Raw genomic sequence first — 12,516 nt, 5'->3', positions numbered from 1 at the left:
TCCCATTTAAACACTGAAACACAAGACAGGTGGATTATAAAAATCTTAAAAACAAATAGTTCTTTGGAAATGATGGATGATTTTTACAAGTTATAATGCCACTATTTTAGGATAAATTCATCATAATTAAATTATATAGGCAGTACTTCATTCACATTTTAAAAGCCTTAATATATTCAGCTATTTACCTAGAGTTTGATTACCACATCCATCAGGTGCTAAAGAGGAGAACTGGAAGGAAGAATTTTCTACAATCTTCCTTATAAGGCTGAATCCATTGCTATGAACACCAGAAGAGGCTATTCCAATGACAACATCTCCCTCAGTGATTCTGTTCAGTTGAGGGAGCTTTTGATTCCGCTCCATGGCACCAACAGCAAAACCTGCAAGGTCATATTCTCCAGGAGGATACATGCCAGGCATTTCAGCTGTCTCACCTCCTAGTTAAAGGAACATAGGAAGATAAATTAGTGAAATAAGGAAATACTTTTAAGTGACCACTTTGCCATTTAACCCAGTATGTACTCTCTCTCTCTCTCTAATATATAACTACCCAAAGGGAACTAATTAAGTTCCTTAGCAATTGCTTAATACACAAAACATTTGCAAATATTAAAAAATTTAAGAAACTTAAGAAATGATTTAAGGAAAATGGCATATGCTATAAAAATTATGAATTTTTCTTTATGTATCAAACCTTCTACTTCTAAAGAGTTTATTTTCTACAAGGAGAATGACAGGATCAGAGATAAACAGATACAAATATTTACATCACCAAACAATTTCTGAGATGGAGGGCACCAGTACAGTAGTTCAGGAAAAATCAGGACAAGTCTCATTCAAGTAATAAGTAGATTTGAGGGAAGCCAAGGATTGGTACCTGGCTGAAGTGAAGGAGAACATTACTGAAATAGGGGAAAGCCTATCTAAAGACAGAGATAGAAAATGCAACATCAACTAAAGAGATTAGGAAGAAGGTCAATTTGGCTCAAATTTAGATTGTGTAAAAATTTATGCCTTTTAAGGCTGCTTTAAAGGGCTTTAAAAGCCAAATAATGGAACTTCTATTTTATGCTACTAAGTATAATCCAAGGACAATGGGGAGCCATTGAAGCTTTGATGACAATCTATAACTACAGTACAGACAAGAATCAGCTTATTGCTTTTTGAGATATTATTTTGATATATGTCAGAATGAATACTAAATTGCCTAAAAGCCCAAGAGAGAAAAAAGTTGTAGCTGAATTTCCGCAATTTTAAGGTAACACAAAAGATTTTAAAAAGCGGTACTTACACACTTCAATATTTTAAGAATCCCTGATTTTGTCAGTGAAAAACTTTTAGAACTAATAAAGTTAAACTTTACAGGGAAACAAATGATCTATATAATATCAAGGGAAATGATGTAAAAAAATTACAGAAATAGCACTTCCAGGCTCTCTTCAACAATGAGATGATTCAAACTAGTTCCAGTTATTCAGTGATGAAGAGAGGACTGTGGGAACTGAGTGTGGACCACAACATAGCATTTTCATTCTTTCTATTGTTTGCTTGCATTTTTTTTTCTTCCCCCCTTCTTGATCCCATTTTTCTTGTGCAAGATAACTGTATAAATATGTATACATATATATTTTAACATATTTAACATGTATTGGACTACCTCCATCCAGGGGAGGGGATCGGGGAAGGAGAGGGAAATTTGAAAGAGAAGGTTTTTGCAAGGGTCAATGTTGAAAAATTACCCATGCGTATGTTTTGTAAATAAAAAGCTTTAATAAAAAAAAAAAAAGAAAGAAAGAAATAGCACTTCCAAATCCCAAAAGTGTTATAAAGCAGCAGTCATCAATTATTTGGTACTATTAAAAAGAGAATCAGAAACATAGGAGCTCAATAACTCAGTGTTTGACGAAGGGAAAATATGAAGCAGTCAAGTGGAAATTAGACTTAGACCAATCACTGTAAAAGTGACCTTAAGTTAACAATTATACTATTATAAAATAAGGAAAGAGAGATCATTTACCTCTCATAGGTATGAGCAGATAATATTCTCAAATAGATAAGCAAAATCTAAAATAAATAATTTATTTCATTAAATTGGAAAGTGACTGCTAAGATAAAAATTAATCTACTTAAGATAAGAAGGGACTTGGTCAAATGGGAAAAAAAATCTTTGTACAAAATTTATCTGATAAAGATTTGGTATTCAAGAATTTATAAACAATATAAATTAGCCAACAATGGCTACTGGTCACTGATAGCCATTCTTCAATACATAAGTGGTCAAATAACATGAATAGTTCTCAAAAGAATTGCAAAGTATTTATAACCACATTTACAATGCTCCATATCAGTAAAAAAAGAACTAAAAATAAAAACAACCTTGTTGGGGCAGAGCCAAGATGACAGAGAGCAGATAGGACTTTCCCTAAACTCTTCCTGGCTTCCCTCAAAATCAATACTAACTCAAGCCTCTGAACAGACTTTGGAGTGAAAGAACCACAAATATTTGATATAACAAATTTCCAGCAGAAGACATCTTGGAAGGACTTCAGGAAAGGTCTGTCTCAATTAAGCAGGGGAGAATATGGCCCTGTGAAGGGAAAACCAAGGTGGAGAGACACAAGGCAGGGAATCTAGTGGGAATACAGAAATACAGCAGCACTGGCTGTGTCTTGGTAGAGAAGCTAGTGAATCAGCAGGCTAACTGTGAAACCTACAGAAGGCAAATAGTGAGTTCCTGAACCCTAGCGTAATTGATGGCACTTGACCAGGGCTACCCAGAATGGGGAGGAAGTCTATAGTACTGGCTCCAGAGCAATGTGAAGCCCCTAACACCCTGTAGAGGAAGCTCAGGACAATCTTTCCTGTGCCCTAGGAGCAGACCTCAACCTTTAAAAATGAACAAAAAAAAGCAAAGCATTCTGACCATAAATATCTGTTTTAGAGACAGGGAGAAGAGACTTCAAACCCTGAGAACATTAAAGAATGCCTCATAAGAAGGCATTGAAGAATGCCAGATAAAGCCTCAAAGTGGGATATGAATTGGTCTCCAACTCAAAAAAAGAAAAATGGGAAAAGGAAATTGAGAGCTTTGCAGGAGAGTTTGGAAAAGGAAAACAGAGAAATTGTCTGAAGAAAAAAACTTTTAAAAATACATTTTTAATGAAATGGAAAAAAATATCCTGAAGAAAACTTCCTTTTAGAAAACAGATTTGGTGAAATGGAACAAGAAAACTCCTCCTTTATTAAAAAGGAGAACTGGTGAAATGGAAAAAGAGAGCAACTTGTTAAAGAACAAATGGTGAAATGGGAAAAAAATCCAATGAACAAAACAACTCCTTTAGAAGTACAATTGGCAAATGCAAAAGGAAGTAAAAAATGCAAAAAGGAAGAAAACAATTCACTAAATATTAGAATTGGACAAATGGAAGTGAATGACAATGAGATATCAAGAATCAAACAAAACCCAAAAAAAGAAAAAGTGAAATACCTCACTAGAAAAACAATACTGTTATTGAACTTTATATCCTGTAAATTGGCAAAGATAAATGGAAACAGTCAATGTTGGAGAAGTGAAATGAATTAAGTAACTAATTTATTGTTAGCAGAGTTGCAAAAGGATACAACCATTTTGGAAAAGCAATATGGAAATATGAAAATGCTTGCCAAGTTTCAAGACAGAAAACTGTGAAGGATAGCTAACATTGTATATAAAAGAATCAGAATCCAAAATTATCAAAAGTCTGGATTAATGATCTAAATCTAAAAAGGCTCTTTTAGGTCTCGTTTCACAACTCAAGAGTTTAGTGAGCAAAAGGAAAAGAAAGTGGGTATGGCTCTGAAAGTGTTAATGACAGGGGAGGACAGCAACAATTCAAGACCTAAACATCATTGAAAAAGCAGTGTTCACACTTCTCAAAACTCCAGAGATGCTAAGAGCAAGAAAGGAAAGGACTGAGGCTACATTTCTGGAAAATAGAGCAACGGTAACTTTACAATGATCTGTGGTGAAAATGCAAGATTTTTGGCTCTGCTGCAGCCAAATGACTTATATGTTCAGAGTGTGGGTTGGATTTCTTCCTATCCCTGAGGCTTCAATATTCCTTTAAACAAACAAACAAACAAATGAACCAAGGAAAGATGTCATGGATCCAAAGATGTTGCCAGGCAAAGTATCAACCAGCATGTACTAGAGGAAGAATCTACATGTCTTGGTCCTTGGTTACTCCTTGCTGAAGAATATTCAGGAAGCTGTTTGTTGACCAGATAACAATAGAGATCTGTTGCCTTCCCAGGAAATACATTCAGGACATAAGACAATTCTCTAAGACTAGTGAAATCTGATGAATTCTATCAAACTCACATGGGTACAAATGATACCACTAGAAGGAACAAAGATATGAACATTACAACATTGTAAAAGACAACTGTGAAAGACTTAAACCTTCACTGACATAATGACCAATAGGACTCCAGAAGCTGAAATTGAACAGATATAGAATAAGACATACTTTTTCAGATACAACAAATATAACACAGATTTGTTTTGGCAAGAAAGTACTTTCAGTGAGGGACTGGGGCACTATCATGAGAGGAAGGATGATGAAAACAAGAAAGAAAATAAGTATCAATAAAGCAAAAACAAAAAACAAAAAACAAAACAAACAAAAAAAAAGAGAGCAATAAAGTGTTGAGAAGGAACACTTAAAAGAAAGGTAATGTTGGTACAACTATTTAAAAAGTAGACATAACCATTAAAAAAAAAAATTCTAAGGTTTGATCCAGTTTCAAATATAATCCCTTTGTTACCTTTCTGTTATGAAAATATTCACATTCAAGAAAAAAGAAAAGAAACAAATAATTACAGTGGTTAGAGAGTTGACTTCTGAATCAAAGACCCAGGATATCAAATTCAGCCCTTGACCTGTCCTGGCACCGTGATTCTGGCCAAGTCACTTCAACCCGATTCACTGCAGAAAAGGTACCAATTTACATTGGTAAAGATAGTTTTATATCCTGAGCTCCCTCAGGAACTAGTTTTTAAAAACTTTAGAGGAATTTTTTATTTGATACTAGAGACAATATGGAATCAAAGTTTATTAATAAGAAAGTCCATTCTGGTAGCTTTTGAGGAAGATGGATTGGAGACGCAAGAGATTTGAGAAAGGGAGATCACTTAGGGGGTTATAACCAGAGTTCAAACAAAAGGTGATGAGGCAGATTATGGAAACAGAATATTGAACATTCTTATTTTAACTAGTTATTTCTCATTTTTATGTGAACTTCTTACTTAATGTGAAATGCTAGGCAAAATGGAAAGCAGTCTTTAGGTTTAAAGAACAAATCGTTCAAGTGAAGATTATTATTGGGATTTGAGGGTATCACTGAGAAGTGTCAGTGATCTTAAAAGCTAAAAAGCATCAATAAAGTGTTTTAAAAACTAATTTTAAAAGCCTGCATATGTCATAGGGAATACCAACATACCCAAAAGGGCGCATCCTGCTTTTTCACATGCTTTTGCTATACCAGCAATGACAGTTTCAGCTGTGCTGACATCAAGTTTTCCACAGGAAAAATAATCAAGAAAGAACAGAGGTTCTGCTCCTTGAGCCAAAATATCATTGACACACATTGCAACCAAATCTTGACCAATGGTATCATGTTTATTGCATTGTTGGGCAATCTGTAGAGAAATAATATAGAGCCCTTATTACAATCTAAAAGAACAAAAAGCTGTTTGCTTAAAAAAAAAAAAAAAAAAAAAAAAAAAAAAAAAAAAAACTGAGAAAGAGCTGGCCAAAAGAATTATTTTCTTAAACAAAACAATCAAAAACCCCTCCATTGAAAAGTTACTCTCCCCTCATTTATAAACTACCTTTCACCATTAATATTCTTTTAGTAAGTCATAAGTACATGATGTACCTTAACACAAATATGTGGCATGTCATTTTTTAACCTCTTGGTAAGAAATATGAGAAAACATTTTATAAATGTTTTTTAATAAAACCCTAATATTTAATTACCTTTAATTTGGTTCCAACTCCATCTGTTCCAGATGCCAGAAGGGGATCTTTAAAACCAGCTGCTTTCAAGTCAAAGAGACCAGCAAATCCTCCAAGGTCTACATTAGATCCTATCAAATAGGGAAACAGTATATGTAGTTTAACATAAAGGAAGACCATGAATACACGATGTCTACGCTGTTATTCTTCACATTGACAAATGATTCAAAGAAAGGGATAGGCCAGCACCAAGAAACATCTAGTACTAGAAAATTTTATTGAATTTACATCAGTCATTTATTCCCGCCCCCCTCCCCCCCCCAACAAATTCTTTCTTATTACAAAGAACAATAGCTAACATTTTTATAGTGCATTGGGTTAGACACTGTGGTAAATGTCTAGGGCTGCATTTTAACTCAGTTCTTTCTGATTCCAAACCTAGTACTTTATTCATTATGATACCTAGCTACTCCAATTAAGCAAAAACAGCTTATACTCAATCCAAGTCTAATAATGTATACAATATTCTGTCCCTTTTCATAGAAAGAATTCTATTTCATCAGCTTATTACTGGCAACTTAATTTCCTCCCCCACCCTCCCACCAGTGATTCCTCAATTTTATTTTGCTTTTAATTATCTTCATTATTTGGTTTTACTATTTATTTCACTCTGCATTATTTCATTCACATCTTTCCACATTTTTCTACATTATACATTAACATTCTTTCCATTCATATACCAAAGTTTTAAGTCATTTTCTATTGCTGATCCTTTGATGTTGACAACAGTGAGGCAAACCACTGCATCTTAAAATATGGTCTGAGTTTTCTATTAAAAACAGAATGTTATTCTAACTAGATTAAGATTCTGGAGTAACACTATATCAATCTTATTTTCTTTTCATTCATTTTTAATGAAAATCACCTACTAAAATTATATTTAATACAGTAACGTTAGATCATAAAGTAAGCTGTATTTGATACTTTCAAGTCCTGTAGCATCTAATCACAGGAAGGTAAGATCTAATATATGTTATAATAGGGCAAACAGTTGACCTGATTTTTATACTACCTCAATTTCTTCTGGTAGCATTAATTTGAAATATTTGTTTCTAAGTAAAAAACCAAGAGCAGTTGATATGGAACTTGTCAGAAAATTACATGCATAAAATAATGTTTTGGTCATGTATACTTATTGTGTATCTAATTTATATTTTAATGTATTTAACATCTACTGGCCATCCTGCCATCTAGGGGAGGGGGTGGGGGGTAGTAAGAGGTGAAGGATTGGAACAAGAGGTTTGGCAATTGTTAACGCTATAAAGTTGCCCATGCATATAACCTGTAAATAAAAGGCTATTAAATTAAAAAAAAAAAAAAAAAAAAAGAGAAAATTACATGCATAAAATTATCCTGCCATAAAGAATGAAGAACTAAAGACCTATATTCCAAATAAATGGAAAAAAACCCCACTGATAACAATGAGCTGAATGCTAATTAAACTTTATGCCAACCTAGAATTGGAAAACAGCTGAAGAAACTATCTCCTTTCAGAAGAGCAGTGGACTGCAGATGTGGAACACTGCACACTGTCAGATGAGATCATAGTGTCAGACGGTGGTTTTGTTTAACTGTTTTATTTTGCTACAGTTCATTTTGTAGTGTGTGTGTGGGTATAAAGCCAGATTTTATACATCATAAAAATACCAGAGTAATCAACAAAATATACTTATATGACTAAATAAATCCTTAAGGATCCACAAAGATAGGATTTGGCTTACCAGGTCTAGAAGTGGCTTTAGCTAACGGCTTAATTTTCTTAACCAGTTCATTGCCAGCTGAAATATCCACCCCACTTTCCTTGTAAGTCAGGCCTCTAAAACATTAAAAATTGTAAAGTATAATTTTTCTGCATGGGCTAATTACTTCACCACAACATATTAATAAGGTATGGTCCATGCATACATGCATGACTGAATTGTAATTATCAATTTGTGATTACCAAAAATTAATTGTCTGCTCAGCATTGTCCTAGGAATACAAATACGAAAAACAATTTCTAATCATAAGGCTGCTTATTTTAGAATGTGGGTCAGTTATAGCACAGACTAATGAAGTGTACAAAATTTCCAAATAAAATTCATTTGTTTATTACTACCATAATTAAAGTTTTATCAGAATTATTTCTGATTTGAAGGCAGAATGACCAATTTCTAATTTGTCTCTTCAGTTTTTTTTTGGTTCAAATACCAATAAAGGTCATGAACATAAATAATATTAGAAAATGAGGCCTTGAACAATTAAGTTAGCTAAGTATCTGTAATATTTTTTCAGTTTCATCATGAAAATATGGTAGAAAGAACCATAAAAAATCCATGGAAAAGCAAAGCAATATTCACTATTATTCTCTTTTAAACATATTACCTTAACAACAGGTAATGGTGGATAAAATGCTAAACTTCAGAGTCAGTAGACTTAGTCTTAAATCCAATCTCAGGCACTTCCTCGCCAAATGAGTTCAAAGCTTTAGAAATGGCAGGAACTTTGGAAATCACTCCTCAGTCTAGCCCCCTCAATTTACAGAGGAAGATAATGAGGCTGGGAGAAGTAAAGTGATATACCCAGGGTCATATAGCTCTAAATTTATTAGGCAAAATTTGAACTTGACCCAACATGCTGGGTCATAAGCAAATCATAATGTCCCAGAGCTTTAGTTTCCTTATGTGTAAAATGGTGACATTTTTGCTTTACCTATCTTAGTGGTTGTTGTTGTGAATAAAGTCCTTTTTATATTAGGGTGCTATAAAAGTATGGGACTTTCTATAGAAGTAAGCAGATTTTCATTAGAAATAACAATTACAAAATGATAGAAGTTGGATAGTAAATGCCAATTACATGCTTAAAAAAAAAACAGGCGTAGCTTCTGAAGTGAAAATGATATATGACTTCTACTGAATCTTGCCAGAAATAGTGCGCCAAGGTAGCAGTAGAGTTATATGCAGGTTAATTTGAGTTATCAAAGGGACATAACTGGAAAAAAAAAAAAAAAATCAAGAGAATCTCTCAAATATAGCTTTTGATTAAAAAGGATAGGTTGGAATTTTAAAAGTAGCTCTTTGATTAACATGAATAATGGAAACACATTTTCAATATTGGATAGGGGAATGAGCAATAAAAAGAAAGAAATTCTTTCTTGGCGTTTGTTCTAAAAAAATTGTATTAAAATCTAGGGGAAAACTGCCACTTCAAAATAATGCCTTCTGAATGTTTTATCAATTTTTACTATAGTATGTATTCAATATCTTTTAATATTTAATGAATGAGGTCATATGTTATGTGTAATTATAAAAATGAGGATATATAACAAGATTTAAAAACTTAAGTTTATTGTTTTCACAGGATAATTGCATAGAACAGTGATCAAAATCAAATCAGAGATGAAGGATGTATAATAGTAAATTGGTAACATTTTACTACAATTAGTGATTATGTCCCTCAATAAGACATGCATACAATCAAAACTAGATATGGATATTATAAAGAATATGAAAATTAATGGTATAAGAATAGTAACTTACAGGAAGGTACTAAGAAGTTTTTTCTATTCAATTTGAGACCTGCTGTGTCTAAGTTTGGTTCAAAGAAGTTCATAATGGCTTTATTTCACAGCAGTAAACACAAATCTTCGTGTGGGGTCTAGGTTAGTCTGGTTTAAAGAAACAACACACTGATCCTGTACTTGTTGGTACAGGATAAAATGCTCATTGACTGGTACCTTATCTTTAGCAATAATCAATATAGGCTAGATCTGAGCTAATAACTAATTATTTCTCTAAAAATGTTTTACCTGGACTGTTTTAGGAAAGAGATAGCTCTATAGCCAATGTCTTTTCTATAAACTGCTCCTTCAAATTTTATAACAGTTATTCCTTTATTGGCTTCTTGAAGAGCTGACATCAGATCTTTCTGGATGGCTGTTACTGTAAGGACTCTTCCACCATTAGTTACTAGTGTTTTATCCTCTTTCAGGGTTGTGCCTGCTTGGAAAACTTCCAGACCTAAAGCTTTAGCTTCAGGAATTCCTAGAAGAGATGACATTTAAACAAATCACATTAAAAACTACAAATAGAACCCCAAATCACATAATAGGCCATGAGAAGAAAAAAATACAAAAAAATATATGTCAAGTCTAGCTTGAAAAGTTGGATTCAGTTAAAAGGATATTTGAATTTCTTCATAGTCTAGCTCTAACTTAGCTGTCTAGGCTTATTACTTTCCTTCCCACATTCTACAGTAAAGTCAAACTGGCCTTACTCTTTCTCTCAAACAATTTTATCTTCCATGCCTACTATATACTCGCCCTTTCCATTTCTACCTTATATACTCCCTCTTTTCAAATCAAAACTCTATGTCATTTGTCTCCCCAGCTGGAACATAAACTTCTTGTGAGTAGAGATTGTTTTGCTTGCTGAATTTGTCTTTGCAGAGCCTGGTACATACGTAGGCAGGCATTTGCTAGAATCTTTATTTTGCATAGCCTGTAAATATACTGTTTTAATGGCAATGACTTTCATTTTTTTGTCATCCAATCCCTATCTTCAGAACAGGATCTGGTATATAGCAGTTGTTTAATAAATGCTGACAAAGTACTGACTAAAGTGGGTGCTTCTACAACAGGAGAGGACAGATCTTTTAAACAAGAAGAGGGCTAAATGGGAAGGAAATGCTCAAATATGTTATAGTACCCCATGAGTAAGCTGTTTCATGAAAGACAATGCAATTTCTTAATTAAAATTTAGAAAGCCTCAGTTTGTTATTTTGTGATCCTGATATTATACTGGAAGTGGAAGGTCACATTGAAAAACAAACCCCAAAGAATCTGTATTATTGTCTCTTTTATAATACACCTAACAGTTAAAATTGTAAAAATATTTGTGAATTCTCTAAAGTCTCAGTAGCCAATGCTAAGAAAGAAGCAATAAAAAAAGCTGTGTATGCCATCTGTTATGGTTATCACAAAACAGTAGTTTGAGTTACCTGTTATCTCAATGCCTTTGGTGTAATTTGCTGGATAGCCTTTGCTTGCCATGACAACTGTTACAGCAGCACTATCTTCACGCCAGACTGGCAGAGAATTAGAAAGCTGACCATCTAAAACTGACTGGATTACTTCATAAAGATCACTTTTAAGAAGTGGAAGAATTACCTACAAAAATACAGCACACAGAGTAACTAAAAGATAAATTTTAATACCTTTTAGATAAGTAATTTTTGGAAAAAAAAATTGAAAATGTAATTTTTGTATTTATATTTCACTTATTTTTGACACTATTATTTACTTACCTGGCATTCTGGATCCCCAAATCTGCAATTAAACTCTAGCACTTTTGGGCCATCCTTGGTAAGCATTATACCAGCATACAATATTCCTTTGACAAAGAGCAGAAATAAAAATTAAGACAATAAAGGTACATAGTTTTTAAACTTTTTATAATGATCTTCTAAGGATTCTGGTTTATTTGTTATGAACAGAATAACTTTGGTCATTTTTTGTTCATTTCAGGGACTGATAAAGAAAATGCCATAACAACAACTTTCAGATTTTCCTCAAAATGAAACTCATAGATCAGTGTTCCTACCTACATATGGAACACCTTCTTGTTTCATGCCATCTACTGCTCTTTGAAGAATGGTATTTTTAATTTTTAATAACAGATCTTTAGGAACCTAGGAAAAATTCAGAAATAAAATTTTAAGGCAATTTTGTTATTTTTTTCCTATCACATATCACATCTGGTTATGAATAAATATTTAGGAGAAATTAACACGTTATTTTAAAAGTACAAAATGATCAATGACTACTAAGGTACCATAATTGTAAATCAAAATATATTCTTAGACAATCAAGTCAAACTAGTCAACAAATTACACTGATCTTATCGTTCATCAAACTTCCTGCTAAGGTACCCTAAGTACTATTAATTTGCCGTAAAAATTCTAAGAACTTATCCAGAAAAATAAACCCTTAGAAAATTTAACAAAAAACTAGCAGAATACATTTTATGAGGCAGTTAAATGGTAAAATGGACAGAGAACTGTACCTGGGGTCAAGAATACATGAATTCAAATCTAGTCAAAAGTCAATTTGACCTTAAGCAAGTCATTTAACTTCTGTTGGTTTCAGTTTCCTTATCTGTCAAAGAGGGATAACAAGAGCAGGTCCCTCCTAGGGTTATTGTGAGAATGATCTGAGATCATATTTTAAAGTGCTTTGCAAACCTTAATGTGTGATATAAATGATAGTAATTAGTAGTTGTTTTTACATAACTATGGTATTTCCTAAAGCTCTTAGGTAAGCAAGGTTGGATAGCTGAGGCATGATTACAAAAAACTCCTAAACTCAGTAAGTTTATTTGTTAGTGAAGAATAAAAGCAGAAACTTTTAATAAATTTTGAAAAACAAGTTAATTTTCAGGAAAGAGATTGTGTGGCATAGTGGATAGAAAGCTGGTGT

At 33.0% G+C, this 12,516-nt stretch overlaps 1 protein-coding gene across 4 annotated transcripts in view; it reads right to left on the bottom strand.

Moving 5' to 3' along the window:
- The window catches only part of GART (phosphoribosylglycinamide formyltransferase, phosphoribosylglycinamide synthetase, phosphoribosylaminoimidazole synthetase), a 42,281-nt gene that overhangs the window by 17,108 nt on the left and 12,657 nt on the right, over positions 1 to 12,516 (bottom strand). For 3 of the 4 annotated variants that reach the window (XM_012544398.3, XM_031959338.1, XM_023498894.2), the window contains 8 exons: positions 11,642 to 11,729; positions 11,346 to 11,431; positions 11,040 to 11,208; positions 9,850 to 10,084; positions 7,784 to 7,878; positions 6,024 to 6,133; positions 5,485 to 5,683; positions 189 to 440 (listed from right to left, as the gene is read on the bottom strand). In XM_012544398.3, coding sequence (XP_012399852.1) covers positions 189 to 440; positions 5,485 to 5,683; positions 6,024 to 6,133; positions 7,784 to 7,878; positions 9,850 to 10,084; positions 11,040 to 11,208; positions 11,346 to 11,431; positions 11,642 to 11,729 — 1,234 coding nt within the window. Of the gene's footprint in view, positions 1 to 188; positions 441 to 5,484; positions 5,684 to 6,023; positions 6,134 to 7,783; positions 7,879 to 9,367; positions 10,085 to 11,039; positions 11,209 to 11,345; positions 11,432 to 11,641; positions 11,730 to 12,516 lie in introns of those variants that run through there. The other variant, XM_031959339.1, reaches the window with a different exon arrangement.

Source organism: Sarcophilus harrisii, chromosome 3 (genome assembly GCF_902635505.1).
Source record: "Sarcophilus harrisii chromosome 3, mSarHar1.11, whole genome shotgun sequence".
NCBI classification, from domain to species: Eukaryota; Metazoa; Chordata; class Mammalia; order Dasyuromorphia; family Dasyuridae; genus Sarcophilus; species Sarcophilus harrisii.
The sequence above is the reverse complement of the archived record's forward strand: the minus strand, read 5'-3'. Positions and strand labels throughout refer to the sequence as shown.